At 36.5% G+C, this 14,545-nt stretch overlaps 1 protein-coding gene across 2 annotated transcripts in view; it reads left to right on the plus strand.

The window, feature by feature from the left end:
• The window catches only part of SOX5 (SRY-box transcription factor 5), a 370,984-nt gene that overhangs the window by 235,374 nt on the left and 121,065 nt on the right, over positions 1 to 14,545 (plus strand). For both annotated transcript variants that reach the window (XM_054591329.1, XM_054591330.1), the window contains one exon: positions 11,995 to 12,115. In XM_054591329.1, coding sequence (XP_054447304.1) covers positions 11,995 to 12,115 — 121 coding nt within the window. The remainder of the gene's footprint in view (positions 1 to 11,994; positions 12,116 to 14,545) is intronic.

Below are 14,545 nucleotides of genomic sequence, written 5' to 3' on the forward strand. Positions count from 1 at the left end.
TCATTTGCATGTAAATGACAGTTGACATAGTAATACATGATATAAAATAAGGTTGTACAGCTATTTACGTACACAGCTTGATTTTGTTCATATGGACAGAGAACCATGCATCCTTCTGTGAACCAGTCTTTTTTGTTGTGAAAAACCATGATAAGTTATGCAAGTAGTTACACACATTTGAGGAAACAAATAGAATTGCATTATAAAGAAAGACCAGTTTTAATCAACTAACAGCTATCAAACCTGGTAAAATGAGGCAGATCTGGACCCTGCAAGTCTCTGTTCAGGCACCAGCTGAGGTGGCGTGGGGGTCCCTGTTCGGGCGCCAGCTGAGGTGGACAGTGGACTCTGTCCTGCAGAGGCCGCTCTGGATCATCATGGACAGGGAATTAAAATAAGTTGTCCCAGCTACTTTTCTCTCAGTCTGCCAGGGGAAGGAATGGCAGTTCCCTCTAGAGGAGAATGCCCCAAGCCCTTCTCTTGAAGTAGCTTTTATTGAGAACCATATGCACAGGGGTATGGATGCAAAGCTTATCAATCAACATCCAAAGGCTATGTTTACAGAAAACAAATAGAGATCATAGATAACAGTTGAAGGAACACAGGAGATTTGCCTCAGGTCAGGGTCTGTGAAAAATATGTTTCCTTCCCAGCATGAGCCAGTTATCATAGCTTTTGAGGGAAGAACAAAGCATACTTCAGGGAATTTACTTCTTGCCCTAATTCCCACCCTCCCCCCTGCCACCCAGAACCACCCGATCCAGTTTAGAGCTATACCTGCCTTTAGTATTGTTTCAAGCCTGAACCAGGTGGACAGGGCAGAGCCGCCAAGAGATAAGGAGACTTCTTTCATATAGAATAAGGACTTTGGCTATATCAAAGCCAAGGGATGAGGGTCTTTTTCCCCTTCTCTGTGTCCCCCAAGTCCTTCCCTGATGGCCCATTAGGCTGTTCCTGTCTTAGGTTGCCCCTGCTATCAAGGGGTTTTACCTGTCATTGATTAACCAGCCATCCTTCGGAGTCAAGCAGGGTGATATGAGGGAGGCAGGGGCTATGCCCCTGGCAGGGGGACAAGTTTTATCTCCTCAGTGGCCTGTTTTCCCAAGACCTCCTTGCTTAGGTCCAATGTTGGGGCTCTCGCCTGTCAGCGAGTCTACAGTCCCTGAAACCAGGCGGGACGGTTCCCAGCAGTAAAACGTTGCCTTTAAGAAATAGATGATAGCAATCCAAAATAGTGCATTCTATGAGATATTTTAATCATTGGGTTTTAAAATTCTGCCTTTTGGTTCAAAATTGCCCTTGGCCAATAAAAGAGCTATTTTTTTTAATACTGTTCCCCAATTGCTATCTTACTTAATACCGTATTTTTGCCACCTGCCAGCTAATGATGATCAATTTTTAAAATAGAATGCGTTTCCTTGAAGTCAGCAAATATACTTTGTTTAAGAATGTATTATCTTTATAATTAATGTCTTCATTTTTGTTGACATGAGTTTAATATATATTAAAATGGTGCTTTATAAGACTATACTGCTTAAGTTATGAAAATAAATAAAGGGTACTGCTAGGGAGAAAGAATATTTAAGCCAACTTGTATAGTATCAAGAATGAAATTTCACTGCTTTTATGTGACAGAGCTCTTAATTCTACATTATTTGAAAGTGGTTGTATCCTAGTAACAATGCCAACAATAAACACATCATGCAAAAGTAAAAATGCAACAGTGAAATGAGCCATTGAAAGGAAGAGTCAGTGACCATATAATATTTCAGTTTCTATTATATCTAGTAGCAATCTGGTTAAAAAGAAATGACAGTTGCCCTGAAGGAAATAAAGTGTAGGTATTATTGTAGTAGTAGTTCCAAAAGAAAATTGCCAGTGTGTCTTGATTGGATTATTTCTCTATCCTTGCAAACTATCCCTACCTCTGTGTGTGCTGCTTCTTGCCTTTTTTATACAAATTGAGTTTGTATCCTATGAACTCATAGGGCCCTGGGGCCCTTTGGTGACTGGGAGGAGGAGGAAAAGGGGAATTAGAAAAAGGAAATGTGATGGGCGTTTTTGAAAAGAAAAGCAATTTTCCTTGTGGGTCTTTTCCTAAATAGGAGTCCTTCGATGCAGTCTTTTGCTTCCACAGAGCAGTCAGTCAGAATCCAGTAAGTTGGTGCTTGTGCTGTTTTGTGGGGTTTGGCACTGACAGGTTTTATTTAGGAGGGGTGGGAAGAAGGAGGGGGGGATCAAATGTGGGGAAGTTAGTATTTTGGCTATATCAGCCCTGGAGGCAGAGTTAGCACTAGCAGTGGGACAAAAGTATTTGTAGTCATCAGATAACTTTGCAGTCAGCTTCAATAGCATCACTCTTTTTTTTCCTACTTTTTTTTTTTTTAATTTTGGCAGCCAAGCTCTTAGTAGAACCATCTGTCTTTCTATTAGTATTTTTGAGGCCTGTTTTGAAGCCACTTTGCTTGGCAAAGTCACTTTCATCCTTGGAAACGATTTTTTAAAAAAGTTCTGTGGCTTTTTGCCGAAGAAGAGTACTATGTAAAAAATCCACATGGCTGTTCATTTTTGTTCTAAAAGTATATGGCTACTTCGTCTTTGTCTTGAATCAAATGAAATTAGAAGTGATACAATTCCAATGTGACTGTTGGGAAGTGAGAGGCAGGGATTTCAATTTTAGCAGTGTTTTTCTGTTCCCGTATCTATCTCTCAGTGAGATTTCCTTTAGTCTTCCTAGTAGATTAATTGGAAAATAAGTTGACTCCTTTATTTTTAATTTTAGCATAGTTATTTTTTTTCTAAAGACCATTGCATTGGGTAGGATAAACTGGCAAATCAACTTTCTGTTCCATGAAATGGAAAATCACAGACTATTACTGGTCATTGAAGTTCCCATGTCTCTTTTTGTAAGTGGTAGAAAGTCAACTTTGTTATCCTGGTGACTCCAGTTGGGTAATTATATCCTCCAACCTAAACCCCTGTTGCAATCTCATTTGGATATTATATTCTTCATTTTCTCAGAACTGCTGTGTAGTATCACTGTGTGCTTCTAAACAGCTGCTCTGTTCCCCACCGAAGGTGGCTGAATCTCAGTTGTAGGTGAACTGATCCCTAAAGACGCTACGTGCTTGAACACTACGGTAGTCATCGGAATAAACACTCGAACATTGGAAAACTTTTAGATTTTACATTTTATTATAATTGTGCTGACTTAAATTGTATAGCTGCCTTTCATTTTGACATTTGTGTATGTATTTTTAAAACATCTTCTACCATATTTTCCTGTTGGAGCTCTCATGCAAATTGCTCCTTGATATCATGGGAGTTTCTCTAGTTCTTTGATTGCTATATTTTCCCCAAGGTAGTAATGCCTTCCAGGCCTCTCTTCATGGGATAAAACCAAATGCCAATTGTTGTTTGAAAGCAGCTTTGATTTCCTCACAACCTATGCCTGCTGGTGTCCCCCCAAACCCCATTTCTTCCCCAACATGAATGCTGTGATTACCTTCTCTGATCCTCATCTACAGTGACCAGGTACTCTTTAAAAAAAAAAAAAAAGAAAAGAAAAAAACACTAAAAAGAGAAGACTGGCATCATAATTTATGTGGTCATTTCTAAGAGCTCAGAATTTCCTATCACTGTTTACAATTTTCCATGGTTTACTTTCTCCTTTATTACTCGCAATGACCATAGAATGCTCTTACCTTTGCTGAACTCCCTTCCTCAGTCCCAGTCTCTCTGACTTTAAAGACATTATAACTGAACAAAAACAGAAGTTCATCTGCCTCTTACCACAAAAGCCAAACTTGTGAGGGAGATGCTGGTGCAAAAGGAAAGAGGTTTTATTCAGGTGCTGTGCAACCTGGGAGAATGGTGGGCTCCCATCTCAAAGTCCATCTCCACTTTTTGCCATGGAAAGAGTCGAGCCATCCTCAGCAAGAGCAAGACAAAATCCAGTGTGCAGAGTTCCTGCTCTATTTTAAAGTACAGTGCTTTGCAGCCTGCAGCTGGCTGCTTAGTGGTTTTAGACCCCCATCCAAGTAGCTGGCTTGGTCCTGGCTGCTGTCCGTTTCAGGCCCCCTCTTGAAACCTGCAAGTGGAGCCCACACAGCCATAGGCCAGGCAGCTGCCAGCACCACATGGTCATGTGCTCTGGGGTGAGAGAGTGCACAAACCCACAGCCGAGTGTATCGCCAGATGGGGAAGAGAGAGAGAGGGAGAGAGGCTCTCTTATGGAGGCCATGGGCCACATGGCTGCTAGGGTCACATGACATTGGAGAGAACAGGCGAGTATACTGTGCTAGTGTAGGTCACAAGCAAGCAAGAGCTTCTTTGATCCCCTGGGATTACATTAGCTTGGGCTTGGGACGGCCCAGGTGCTTTCTTAAAATGACCAATCAATTTCCCAGACTTCGGTGCACTTCAGTTGACCCATCTCCCAACCAATCCCTTCTTCCCCAGGCTAGACTAGAATCTCTCTTTGGTCTTACACCATTTTGACTTCCCAGGTCCCACTCCTAATCTGGCACTGGAAGGTGGGGGCAGGGCTTTTTCTTATCCATTTATCTTGCTAGCTATCACATCCTCAGTGTAAGAACCTCCCCTTGCTGCTCTGTTGGCCAACAGGGAAAACTCCCTGTGCTCCAACTGACTGTTTTACTATAACAATATGATTGTGCCTCAATCATGAGAAAAATTCTTCCATTAGGTCTGATTTCTGTAGCCTTGCCTTCTCATTTCTGTAGCTAAACCTAAAACATACCTGCTTATTTCACTTACATACTCCTCTTCCTCAGGACTCAGAGGAGGAGATGCCATTCCCGTTCAAAGGTAACATCTATACCTCTTACTTGTTTTTACTCTTCTCTGACGTTTTGGTTCAGCACTTTGTTTCTCTCTTTCCTACATTTAAAAATTGCAATTTCTATTTGTTCCTTTTAGCCAATTAATGTGCTCAAAACTCTGAAACCTAAATAAAGACCATGCATCCCATGCAGCTACTGTCTAATATTTCCCAGCTTCTCACCCAGCTTTCTCTGAAGAATAGACTCTGTCTGCTTTCTCTATTTTCCTCCTTGTCAGTCCTCCACCTTTTGCAATTTCTACCCTCTGTTCTAATGGACTTGATGTTATTAGAGTTACCACTATCTTCCAATTAACAATTTTAGAAAATTTTTTTGTACCTACAATCCTCTTTCCACTATATTTTTCACTATTAATCACTATCTCAATCTTGAAATTCTACTCATTTTTGTGACACTATAATCATGATTTTCTTTATTCTTATCGTATGAGCCATTTATTTCTTTTATCATTCAGACCCTCTCTGGATTAACTAGTTCACTGTCATCAGTGAATGACTCCCCATACCATAGCCTCTAAAACTCTCTTCCCTAACTTCAGACAGGGGTATCGATCGACTAGCAACACACATCCAATAGAATATTATTTAGGCACCTCAAACATATCACATCCAAAGCCATATTCATTATCTCCCCATGAAAACTATCGCTACCCCTCTATGCCTTTTTTTCTTTTACACTTGTATAAATAGTTACATAAAGTAGACCCCGGGAGTTATCTTTGAGTCTTTTTCTTCATATCCAAGTTTTCAACATGTATGTATTTATATATTACAAGGGTGGACAAAAGTAGGTTTATAGTTGTGAGTACTTGAAACAGAGTTTATTCTTATATTATTACTTATTAATTATTTTGCCATTTATTGGTATTGCAACTGTAAATCTACTTCTTTCACCCCTGTATTTATTTATAGATATATACAGAGATTTGTTTTATATGCTCACATATATAACCTCACCCATCAACAATGTTCCACATATTTTCCCTAAATGATTCTTTGGCTTTTTCTCCTCATTTATAACCCTTCTATCACTGATTAAGCCCTCATAATCTATTACCTAGTTAATTGTATAAATCTACTTCCTCTCTATGCTTGGCCTCTCAAATCTCTTTTTCATATACTCATCAGAGCATTCTACCTAAGCCAGCTTAAATCCCTCAGCGATTCCCCAGAGCCTGTTGGGGCTGAGAATCTTAAGTCTCTCACCCCAATATATTCACTGATTCAGGCGGACTTTTTCACCACTGGTTCCCTCTTACAATTTTTGCTGTTCTAGACTGTTGGAGGTGTTCGCCTCACATGGCAATTTTTCTTGTCCCTGTTTCTTGCTCCTGCCTCCTCCTCTTAGAATCCCTTTCTCACACCCTTGTCTCTTTGCCTGGCTAACTCCTACTTAACTATCTCTCCTTACACCTTCTGTATTATCTCCATGAGGCCTGCCTTGACTTCTGGTTATGTTAGGAGTCTACTGTCTGTGCTTCCACAGTGTTCTGAACAAGTCTGTTTTGTTGAAGTTAACAGCCATGTGACTGTCCGTTTGCCCCACCAGAGTCAGCTCCTCGTGAGCAGGCATTCTATGCCAGTTCATCTTTGTATCCCTAGTTATCAAAAAAAGTGTGTGTTCTGCTTGGTGACAATGTTGACTGAATGAATAAATAAACAGACCCATGCAATTAGGAGGTGTATTAATAATCTTAAATGTCTATTTGCTATATTACTTTCAAGGGACCACTAAAGTTGCAATAGAATAACATAAAATATAAAAATTTAACTATGAATAATTGATAAGTATTTACTTTTTCTTTTACAATGTGATAATGTGTTTGGTTTGTGTTGGGTTCTTAAGATTTTAGAGGGCAAGTCTATATGCAGTATCTATGTGGTAGAACTATAAAAAGTGTTAAAACAATATTCCATCTTAAAGCTAAAACAAATATAGGAGGTAACCTCTTAAATTTTAATAGGTTGTTTTTTACTTGTGAATAACATGCCCCCAATAAAAAGACTAAAATTTTGTGACAAAAGTATTTTACAGAAACTTAATTATAAATGTCACACGTTTTAAAACTTAATTAGGAGCTTAAAGGGAATTTTATTCATTAGGTCAAAGGAAATAAATGAAGTTAATAGTGAATAGGATTTGGAAATATTCAACACTGGCAAATATGTAAGAAGGAATAACTAACCCTTATAACTAAATTAGTTTCAGAATTTATCTAGAAAACATTATACTGTGCTGATGTAATGTGTCCTTTTCTCCCAAAAAGTGCCGAAATTTCAGCAGCAGTGACCTGAACATTAATTAATATCTAGTGATAATATAGTTAATGCTCATTATTTGCACTATTCATGTTCTATAAAGTTGCCATGAACACTGAGTCCATGCATATTGAACAATTGCCCCTAGGGGGATATACAGGGTTAGGTTCCTGAGAGCCTTTATTCCCACGATGTTCATCAACTGATCAATACATAACCTTATTTTATGTGTGTCTGTTTAAAAATGCCTTCTTTTTCTTATTGATTCTGAATGCATTTTAAACAGTGAAATCACCAACAAGATTTCTTTCTACTTTGCTCAAGTCTGTGTGTGACTGCAAAAGCACTGGCACAAATAAATTTTGTTGGGGTACAAGTAAATTTTAATGAGAAGTCAAATTTGCAAATACAAAATCTGCAGATAATGAGGATCAACTGTATTTTGAAATGTGTCCTCCTTGCATATGTGGACTAACCACATATTTTGGGTCATATCTATTTTGCTTTTTCCTTTATTCTCGATATTAGTACAATGCTCTGCAATCTATTATATAATATTGTAAAGAAAACCCATCATTGGGGCTATGAAATTAGGTGCATTTTCTGTGTTAGTTCTGTTCTGACCCTAGGAGGTCCTTCCGCTTTGCTCCCCTCCCCCGTTCACTTTCCGTTGTGTGCAGGAGTGCCAAAGTCAGAGGTAGAAGGTGTAGTTTCATTGTTAACTTTCCTGTTACCTAAATATGGAATCTTAAACAACTTATGTGGCCAAACTAAGTCTTACTTCCTTATGGTCACAATGATTGTGTCGTGCCAGGCAACCTCTAGAATCTTTCTCAGCCTTAAAACCTTGTTATTCTATATATATGGATCTTGGAAAATTTATACATTGAAACAAATTATAATACTAAAGCAAAATTAATTTCAATAATTATAATAAGGCAAAAGTTGAGTAATTAATAGACATTTAAAAACCCTGGAATTCATTAGAATTTATTCTTTAAAATACTAAAATTGTTAGCTGAAAAATACTATAAACTATTAGAGTATAAATGAATTACCTGATAAAAACTGTCATACAAGAGTAGATAGCCTTATGTACATGCAACAACCAGTTAAACAATATAACAAGAAAACATTTCCTTTACAATAGCAATAAAATATTTTTTAAAAATCTTAAAAATAAAATTACCTAAAGAACTATAAGAAGCAAAGGAAGATTTAGATAAATTGAAAGAAATAAACTGCTATTAGCCATCAAACCATCAGGTTGATAAATTCAAATAGAAATTTTATATCCTAAAATTAATGTGAAAAAATAAATGTCAAAAAGCCAGGATGTATTTGAAAGTAATAGTAAAGTAGAGTACTAACTTTTATTAAAACATATCACAGAGCTATAATAAGTAAAAACATCATGTTACTAGAACATAATAGGCAAGTATATCTGTTCATTATAAAAGTGTGTAATTAATTTCTAATATTTCTGGAGCCTTTTCATGTCTTCATACATGCATAATTCCAAGAGTCATGGATAGATCACAGTGCGTATGACCATATTTTTATAGCTTAAAAATAGGAACATAAAACAATTGGTACTTTATTCTTCTTGGTGAAATTGAATTCCTTTGTAGTCATTAAAATTTTTATTTTTTTGGTCCACATGCCTTTTTTGAACATTTGGAGTTGGTACATATGAGTATAAATAGAAAGGTGGGACTAATAATTCATTCTTCTTTATTTGTGAATTATCAATTCATATTATAATTTCACTATTGTTCTGAGCTCGAAAGATCCAATAATAAGTAAGTTATACCCTCTTTCTTTATTAAAGTCATAGGTCATTGGGAAACTTTACTTTTACAAATAACTATTATTCAATACAGTATTACATTAGCTTTATGAGGTTAAAGGAAATAACAGTTTTTTCCCTGAAATTTGCACCATAAGAAAGAAATACTTCATAGGCAGAGACATTATGTGTGCTCAAAAGCCTTTGAAAAATAAGTAGGTTTTTGCCAAGAACAAAAGGAAGAGAGAAATTACTCAAAACAGAAGAGAAAATACTTGTGACTGCATTCAAGCATGGAAAAACATTGCGTATGTAAGAAGTCTTCATGATCCATGAGACAAAAATACAGAATAACTGGAGGAGGACAGCAGAAATGTCTGGAAGGAAACTGGGGGCAAATTGTGAAGAAGCTTGCAGACTGAGGGATTTGGTCACTATTTCTAGGTAAAAACAAACCATCAGAAGGTTTGTTTTTTGCAAGAAGGGTATGTAAAATAGAGATACAAGATTCATTCCGAAGTAATTGTAAGAGGAATATAGCTTAATATCTGATTTTATCCTGTGAGCACCAGAACCTGTAAAAGTCAGGCAGAGTCTCCCTTTCAACTACTTATATATGCGAAGGTGTTTTGTAACTCAAGGCAAAAATGAAGGAGACGAAAAGATGCATTGACAGTGACTGAAAGCATTTTTTGAGACACTACTTCCCAAGCCTGGATGCACATTGGAGGCATCAGGGAAACTTAAAAAAATGCTGATGGCTGGGCCTCGCCTCTAATTCAGATTTAATTGGTCTGGGAAGCAGTCTGAGCATTGGGAGTTCTTCAGAGCTTGCCCAGTGATTCTCATGTACATTCAAGCATGAGAGCTACTACATTAAAACTAAAACCTGTTGTTTCTACAATTCTAGTTATTTTTCTCAGATCCTAAGGTATCTGAAATTTGAATGGCTCTCATGATCCATGTATGTGTTTCATTTTGTTTATTTCTTCTACCCTTTAAAATTCTTTTATTAACTTTGTGATAGATCTTAGAACCAATGTTGTCTTCGAAAAGAAGTACGATATAAAATATGACTTACTAACGATGAAATGTAAAGGACTTACAGTAGTTGGTGATAACCCTTATCCTGTGCATCTGGTTTCTTGTTTGTCTCTCTGCAGGCTACTCTGGCCAGTGTCCTCTGCTTACACTGACCTAGTTCCCATACTGTTTGCCTTCCAATGTTTACCTCTTGTTTTAGGCCACTTATTCTTATGTACTTGCTCAATATGTAATCTCTAATTTTTTAAGTCTTTAAACAATTGATTTTCATTGATTTCTACATGAAGTTTATCTTGTCTCCAGAATATTGAAAAATGCTGGCTGCAGTGGTATAACCTCCAGCTTTAACCTTAAGATACTTCTTGTTTTCTTTGATGTGGTCCTTCCATTTTAGTTTGACTAAAACAGATATGATAGTGATAGGTTTAAAATCTTATTGGCTAAAAGAAATGCTTTCCAATTTGGAATCATTGCTGAAAACAGATTCCTTATTCTTATAGTGCTCATTTCTCTCTCCTCTCTCTCTCCCCCTCTCTCTCTCACTCTTCCATTCTCTCCCCCATTTCCTCCCTTACTTCCTTGCTCTCTCTCACTTCCCACCCACAGAAGGACACTCACCAATCAAAGTCTCAGAAATAGCCCAGAGGTTTACTGTGAAAGATGAAGGAGAAACTGAGGGTGGACTTTAAGAGTGAGAAATGATGAGAGAACTATAAGAATCCTAAGTGCCATAAGAATGTGCAGTGCCAGGGGAGAAGGGAAAACCAGTCTGGGAGATGTCTCAGAGCTGCTTTTAGGGTTAGAAAATGAATGGATTTGTGATATTTTTGTGTATCTCTTTTACTTTTTACTATTCTTCCCATTGTAATGTAAGCTCCATGGGTATAAGATCCTGGTTTTCTTGTTCACTATTATATTCCTACAGCCTAATTCATCCTCTTGTACATAGTAGGCACTTATCAAATATTTTCCAAGTGAATTAATGTGTGAAAGGAGTAGTAAGTGAAAATAGAGTGTTGATAAGTGATTTACAGCATGATCCTAAATTCTCATTCACATATTCAGTGACAAACACTAACTAATAATCATGTTTGCCAGGGAGGTCTTGCTTAAATATTTGGAAAAAATTATCCTAGGTATTTTAGTTAATGACATTCTCTGCATTAGTCACTAATGGGACATAGCTGCAGAAATGACAACATTAGGTTATACTTCTGGAAATTCTTATTCAGGTCAAAGAAGATAGTTATTCCATTGTGCCATATTATTCATTTGAGGATGTGAACCTTATATTTTGAGAGTTATACCAGCTAATTAAGGTGTAGTCCAAAGACAGCAACCAAAGCAGAGGCTATGTCATTTGAGGAGTGGTTTAAAGCTTCAAAAATGATAGATGAAGGCAAAAATATATCACAAGGCAGAATTTAAGGGATTGGATTCTAGACCTAGTTTTGACTATCCTATTCAATGACCATGGCAAAATAAGTTGCCTTTTAGCCCCAGTTCTATAAAAAAAAGCAGGGGGGAGTCTTACTCTCTAAGCTTTCTTTCAGCTATTTTATTCAAGAATTGTAAAATTTTAATAGTATGTGTCAACATAAGAATTATCTTCAAGTAATGAAGAGCTATTCACGTGTTAAATGATACTAGTTTCATTTGTTTTATTTTAGAAAGAAGAATTATTCCTAACAGGTGGGATTTACGTGAGGAGAGTTTAGTTCAATTCGAGGGATAATTTTTTAATTATATAAATGCAATGAGAAGAAGGCTTATTGTGTGAAGTAGTGATGCTTTATCACTCTCAAGAATATCACATAGGGAAATTATTCATCACGTCAGGAAGTGAACTTGATTAACACCTTTCAACTATAGTATATATTGATTTCCCTAAGGTAGTCCCATAGCATGACTTCTAACAAGTTTGTATGCCAGTGTATTGAATTGAATAAATAATTTTCTTTAATCATAAAGTAAGGCGGGTGGGAACCATGGAGCACCGAAACTTCTTCTCTTTGATCCACTTTATCATGTTCAGCAGGTTCAAGGTCAACTACCGCCATTAATGATTCCCGTATTCCCTCCTGATCAACGGACACTGGCTGCGGCTGCCCAGCAAGGATTCCTCCTTCCTCCAGGCTTCAGCTATAAGGCTGGATGTAGTAAGTACCACTGACTTTTCATTTGGGAGTGGGTGGAGGATATGGCGTTAAATTAGGCAATTTAACATTTCTGCCACACCAAAAAAATGAGATCACCCATATAGCATTTTTATTTTAAAGAGGAAACACACAGAAGGTATTGAAAAGGATTTATGTTGGTATTTAAAAGAGCTTAGATTACTTCTATGCTTTTGAAGCCAAAATTTACTTTTTAGAATTCAGTTTCATAACTTCTATTTCCAGTGTATTCTTAAAATATGAATATAATATTCAGGCTAAACTTATTTTGCATAGATAAGACAGGAATATGCTTTTCAATAACTTTCCATTGTCCTTTAAGATAAGCCCAGTTTCTTAATGTGGATTAGTTGGTCTTCCATTTTCTCTCTCTGCCCTATGTTTACAGGCTAATTTTTCCCTAGTCTTCTTTTATTTTTTTTTCCATTACTATTTAGTCCCCTTTTGCCCATCTACCCCCAGCAATCATCACACTCTTGTCTGTGTCCATGCGTCCTTTTTCCTTTTTGCTCAATCCCTCCACCCCCTAACATCCCCAGCCCCACTAGCTGTCGTCTGCTCTCCATCGATGAGTCTGTCTCTGTTTTGCTTGTTAGTTCAGTTTGTTCATTAGATTCCAAATATGAGTGAAATCATATAGTATTTGTCTTTATCTGATTGACTTATTTCATTTAGCATAATGTTCTCCAGGTCCATGCATACTGCTGCAAATGGTAAAATTCTCTTTTTTATAGCCGAGTCATATTCCATTGTGTAAATGTTCCATAGTTGTTTACATGGAAGCAGCCCAAGTGCTGTAGTCTTATTTAGTTCCTAGGCCCAGCCCATTTCTTAACTCTGGACTGGCATTGCCAGTGTTCACTCTCCTTGATATTCTGAACCTCTTTCAACTCAGACCAGGGAGAGCTTGCCTGACCTAGTTAGATCTCTTTCTTCTGGTTCTTTTGGATCCTGAATAAAGAAATTTAAAAAAGTAGCTCTATAATTGTATTATATTACTAATATGACAATAAATGAAAAATAATATTCAATACAAGAATAAACTCTGTGTTTTGCATACTCACAACTGTAAACCTACTTTTGCCCTCCCTGTTTTTTCTTTCACTGTAATTGAATGCTCTATGAGGGCAGGTGCTGAATCTGTCTTATTTATTGTGGTCTCAAAACTTTGAGTACAACATTAAACTATTTGTTAAATGAATGTATGAATAGTGTGAATAAGTACTCATTACAGAGAATGCAAGGACGTTTTGTACTAAGTGGTAAGTTATGAAGATAACTGTTAATATTGCATAATAACTGTAGATGCCTGTCATTTTATGTTTTTCCTTTTTTACTAAAACCAAAATTGTGCATTGTTAGTATTTTTTTTAAGATTTTGTTTATTTATTTTTAGAGAGAGGGTAAGGGAGGGAGAAACAAAGGGTGAGAAACATCACAAATATCGATGTGTGAAAAAAAATCACTGTTTCTCATAAATGCCCCATCCCAGGACTTAACTCACAACCCAGGCATGTGCCCTGACTGGGAATCAAACTGCTGACCTTTGGCTTCTCAGGAGGATGTCCAGCCAACTGAACCACAGTAGTCAGGGCCATTGTTAGTTTTGAAAACCATCTAATATTTCGTTGTGTAAAATTCATATAGCCAAAATACCAATTATAATATGTTAGATAAAAATAGTAACAAATTCCAAAAAGGGTCTAAACTGATAAACTAAACATCTTCTAAAACATCATTACCATTGCTAGAAAATGTGTAGGAAAAGCAAGTTTACTGAACTGTTTTCATTGATAAAAGTAGAACACCACTGAAAACAATTAGTGGAATAATATCATTTTACATATTTATGTAGAATATCATTTTGTAAATAACAGTAGGTTTTTTGTTCATTTATATGTTAATAAATTAGCATCTTCCCATGCTTCAGTACTTATTACATTTGTAAAACTCTATCCAATATTAATAGAAATCAGATCTAATTTTCCTGTTAAATGATGTTTTGAATTTTCATATTTACCATTTATTTCTAGTCTTTAAACCTATCTCTATATAATATGGGAGAAATGGGGTACAGTTTTTCATATATACAAAGTCATTTGAGATGCACAATTGCAACTATGAAGTCCAGATAAAAGTGAACTGAACTCAGGACTATAAAAATTTACACTTTTAGGGTACTAATTTACCCTTTGCGAGTTTTCTACTACATTTGTACATCTTTCTATTGACTTCATTTCCCTATATTTTAAGATGATGTTCTCACTCTGGCCTTTTAATTCATTAATTTAATATTATTTGCCACACATTCTGTCTTTGTAGATCAACACATCATAAACATCAACATGTTTAATAATTAAGAGCTATATATTTTAAATATTTACATTCTGATAATAATTTAAATTCTAAAAC

This window comes from Pteronotus mesoamericanus, unplaced genomic scaffold, assembly GCF_021234165.1.
Source record: "Pteronotus mesoamericanus isolate MK-2021 breed Mesoamerican mustached bat unplaced genomic scaffold, CSHL_Meso_final scaffold_21, whole genome shotgun sequence".
In the NCBI taxonomy this organism is placed as follows: domain Eukaryota; kingdom Metazoa; phylum Chordata; class Mammalia; order Chiroptera; family Mormoopidae; genus Pteronotus; species Pteronotus mesoamericanus.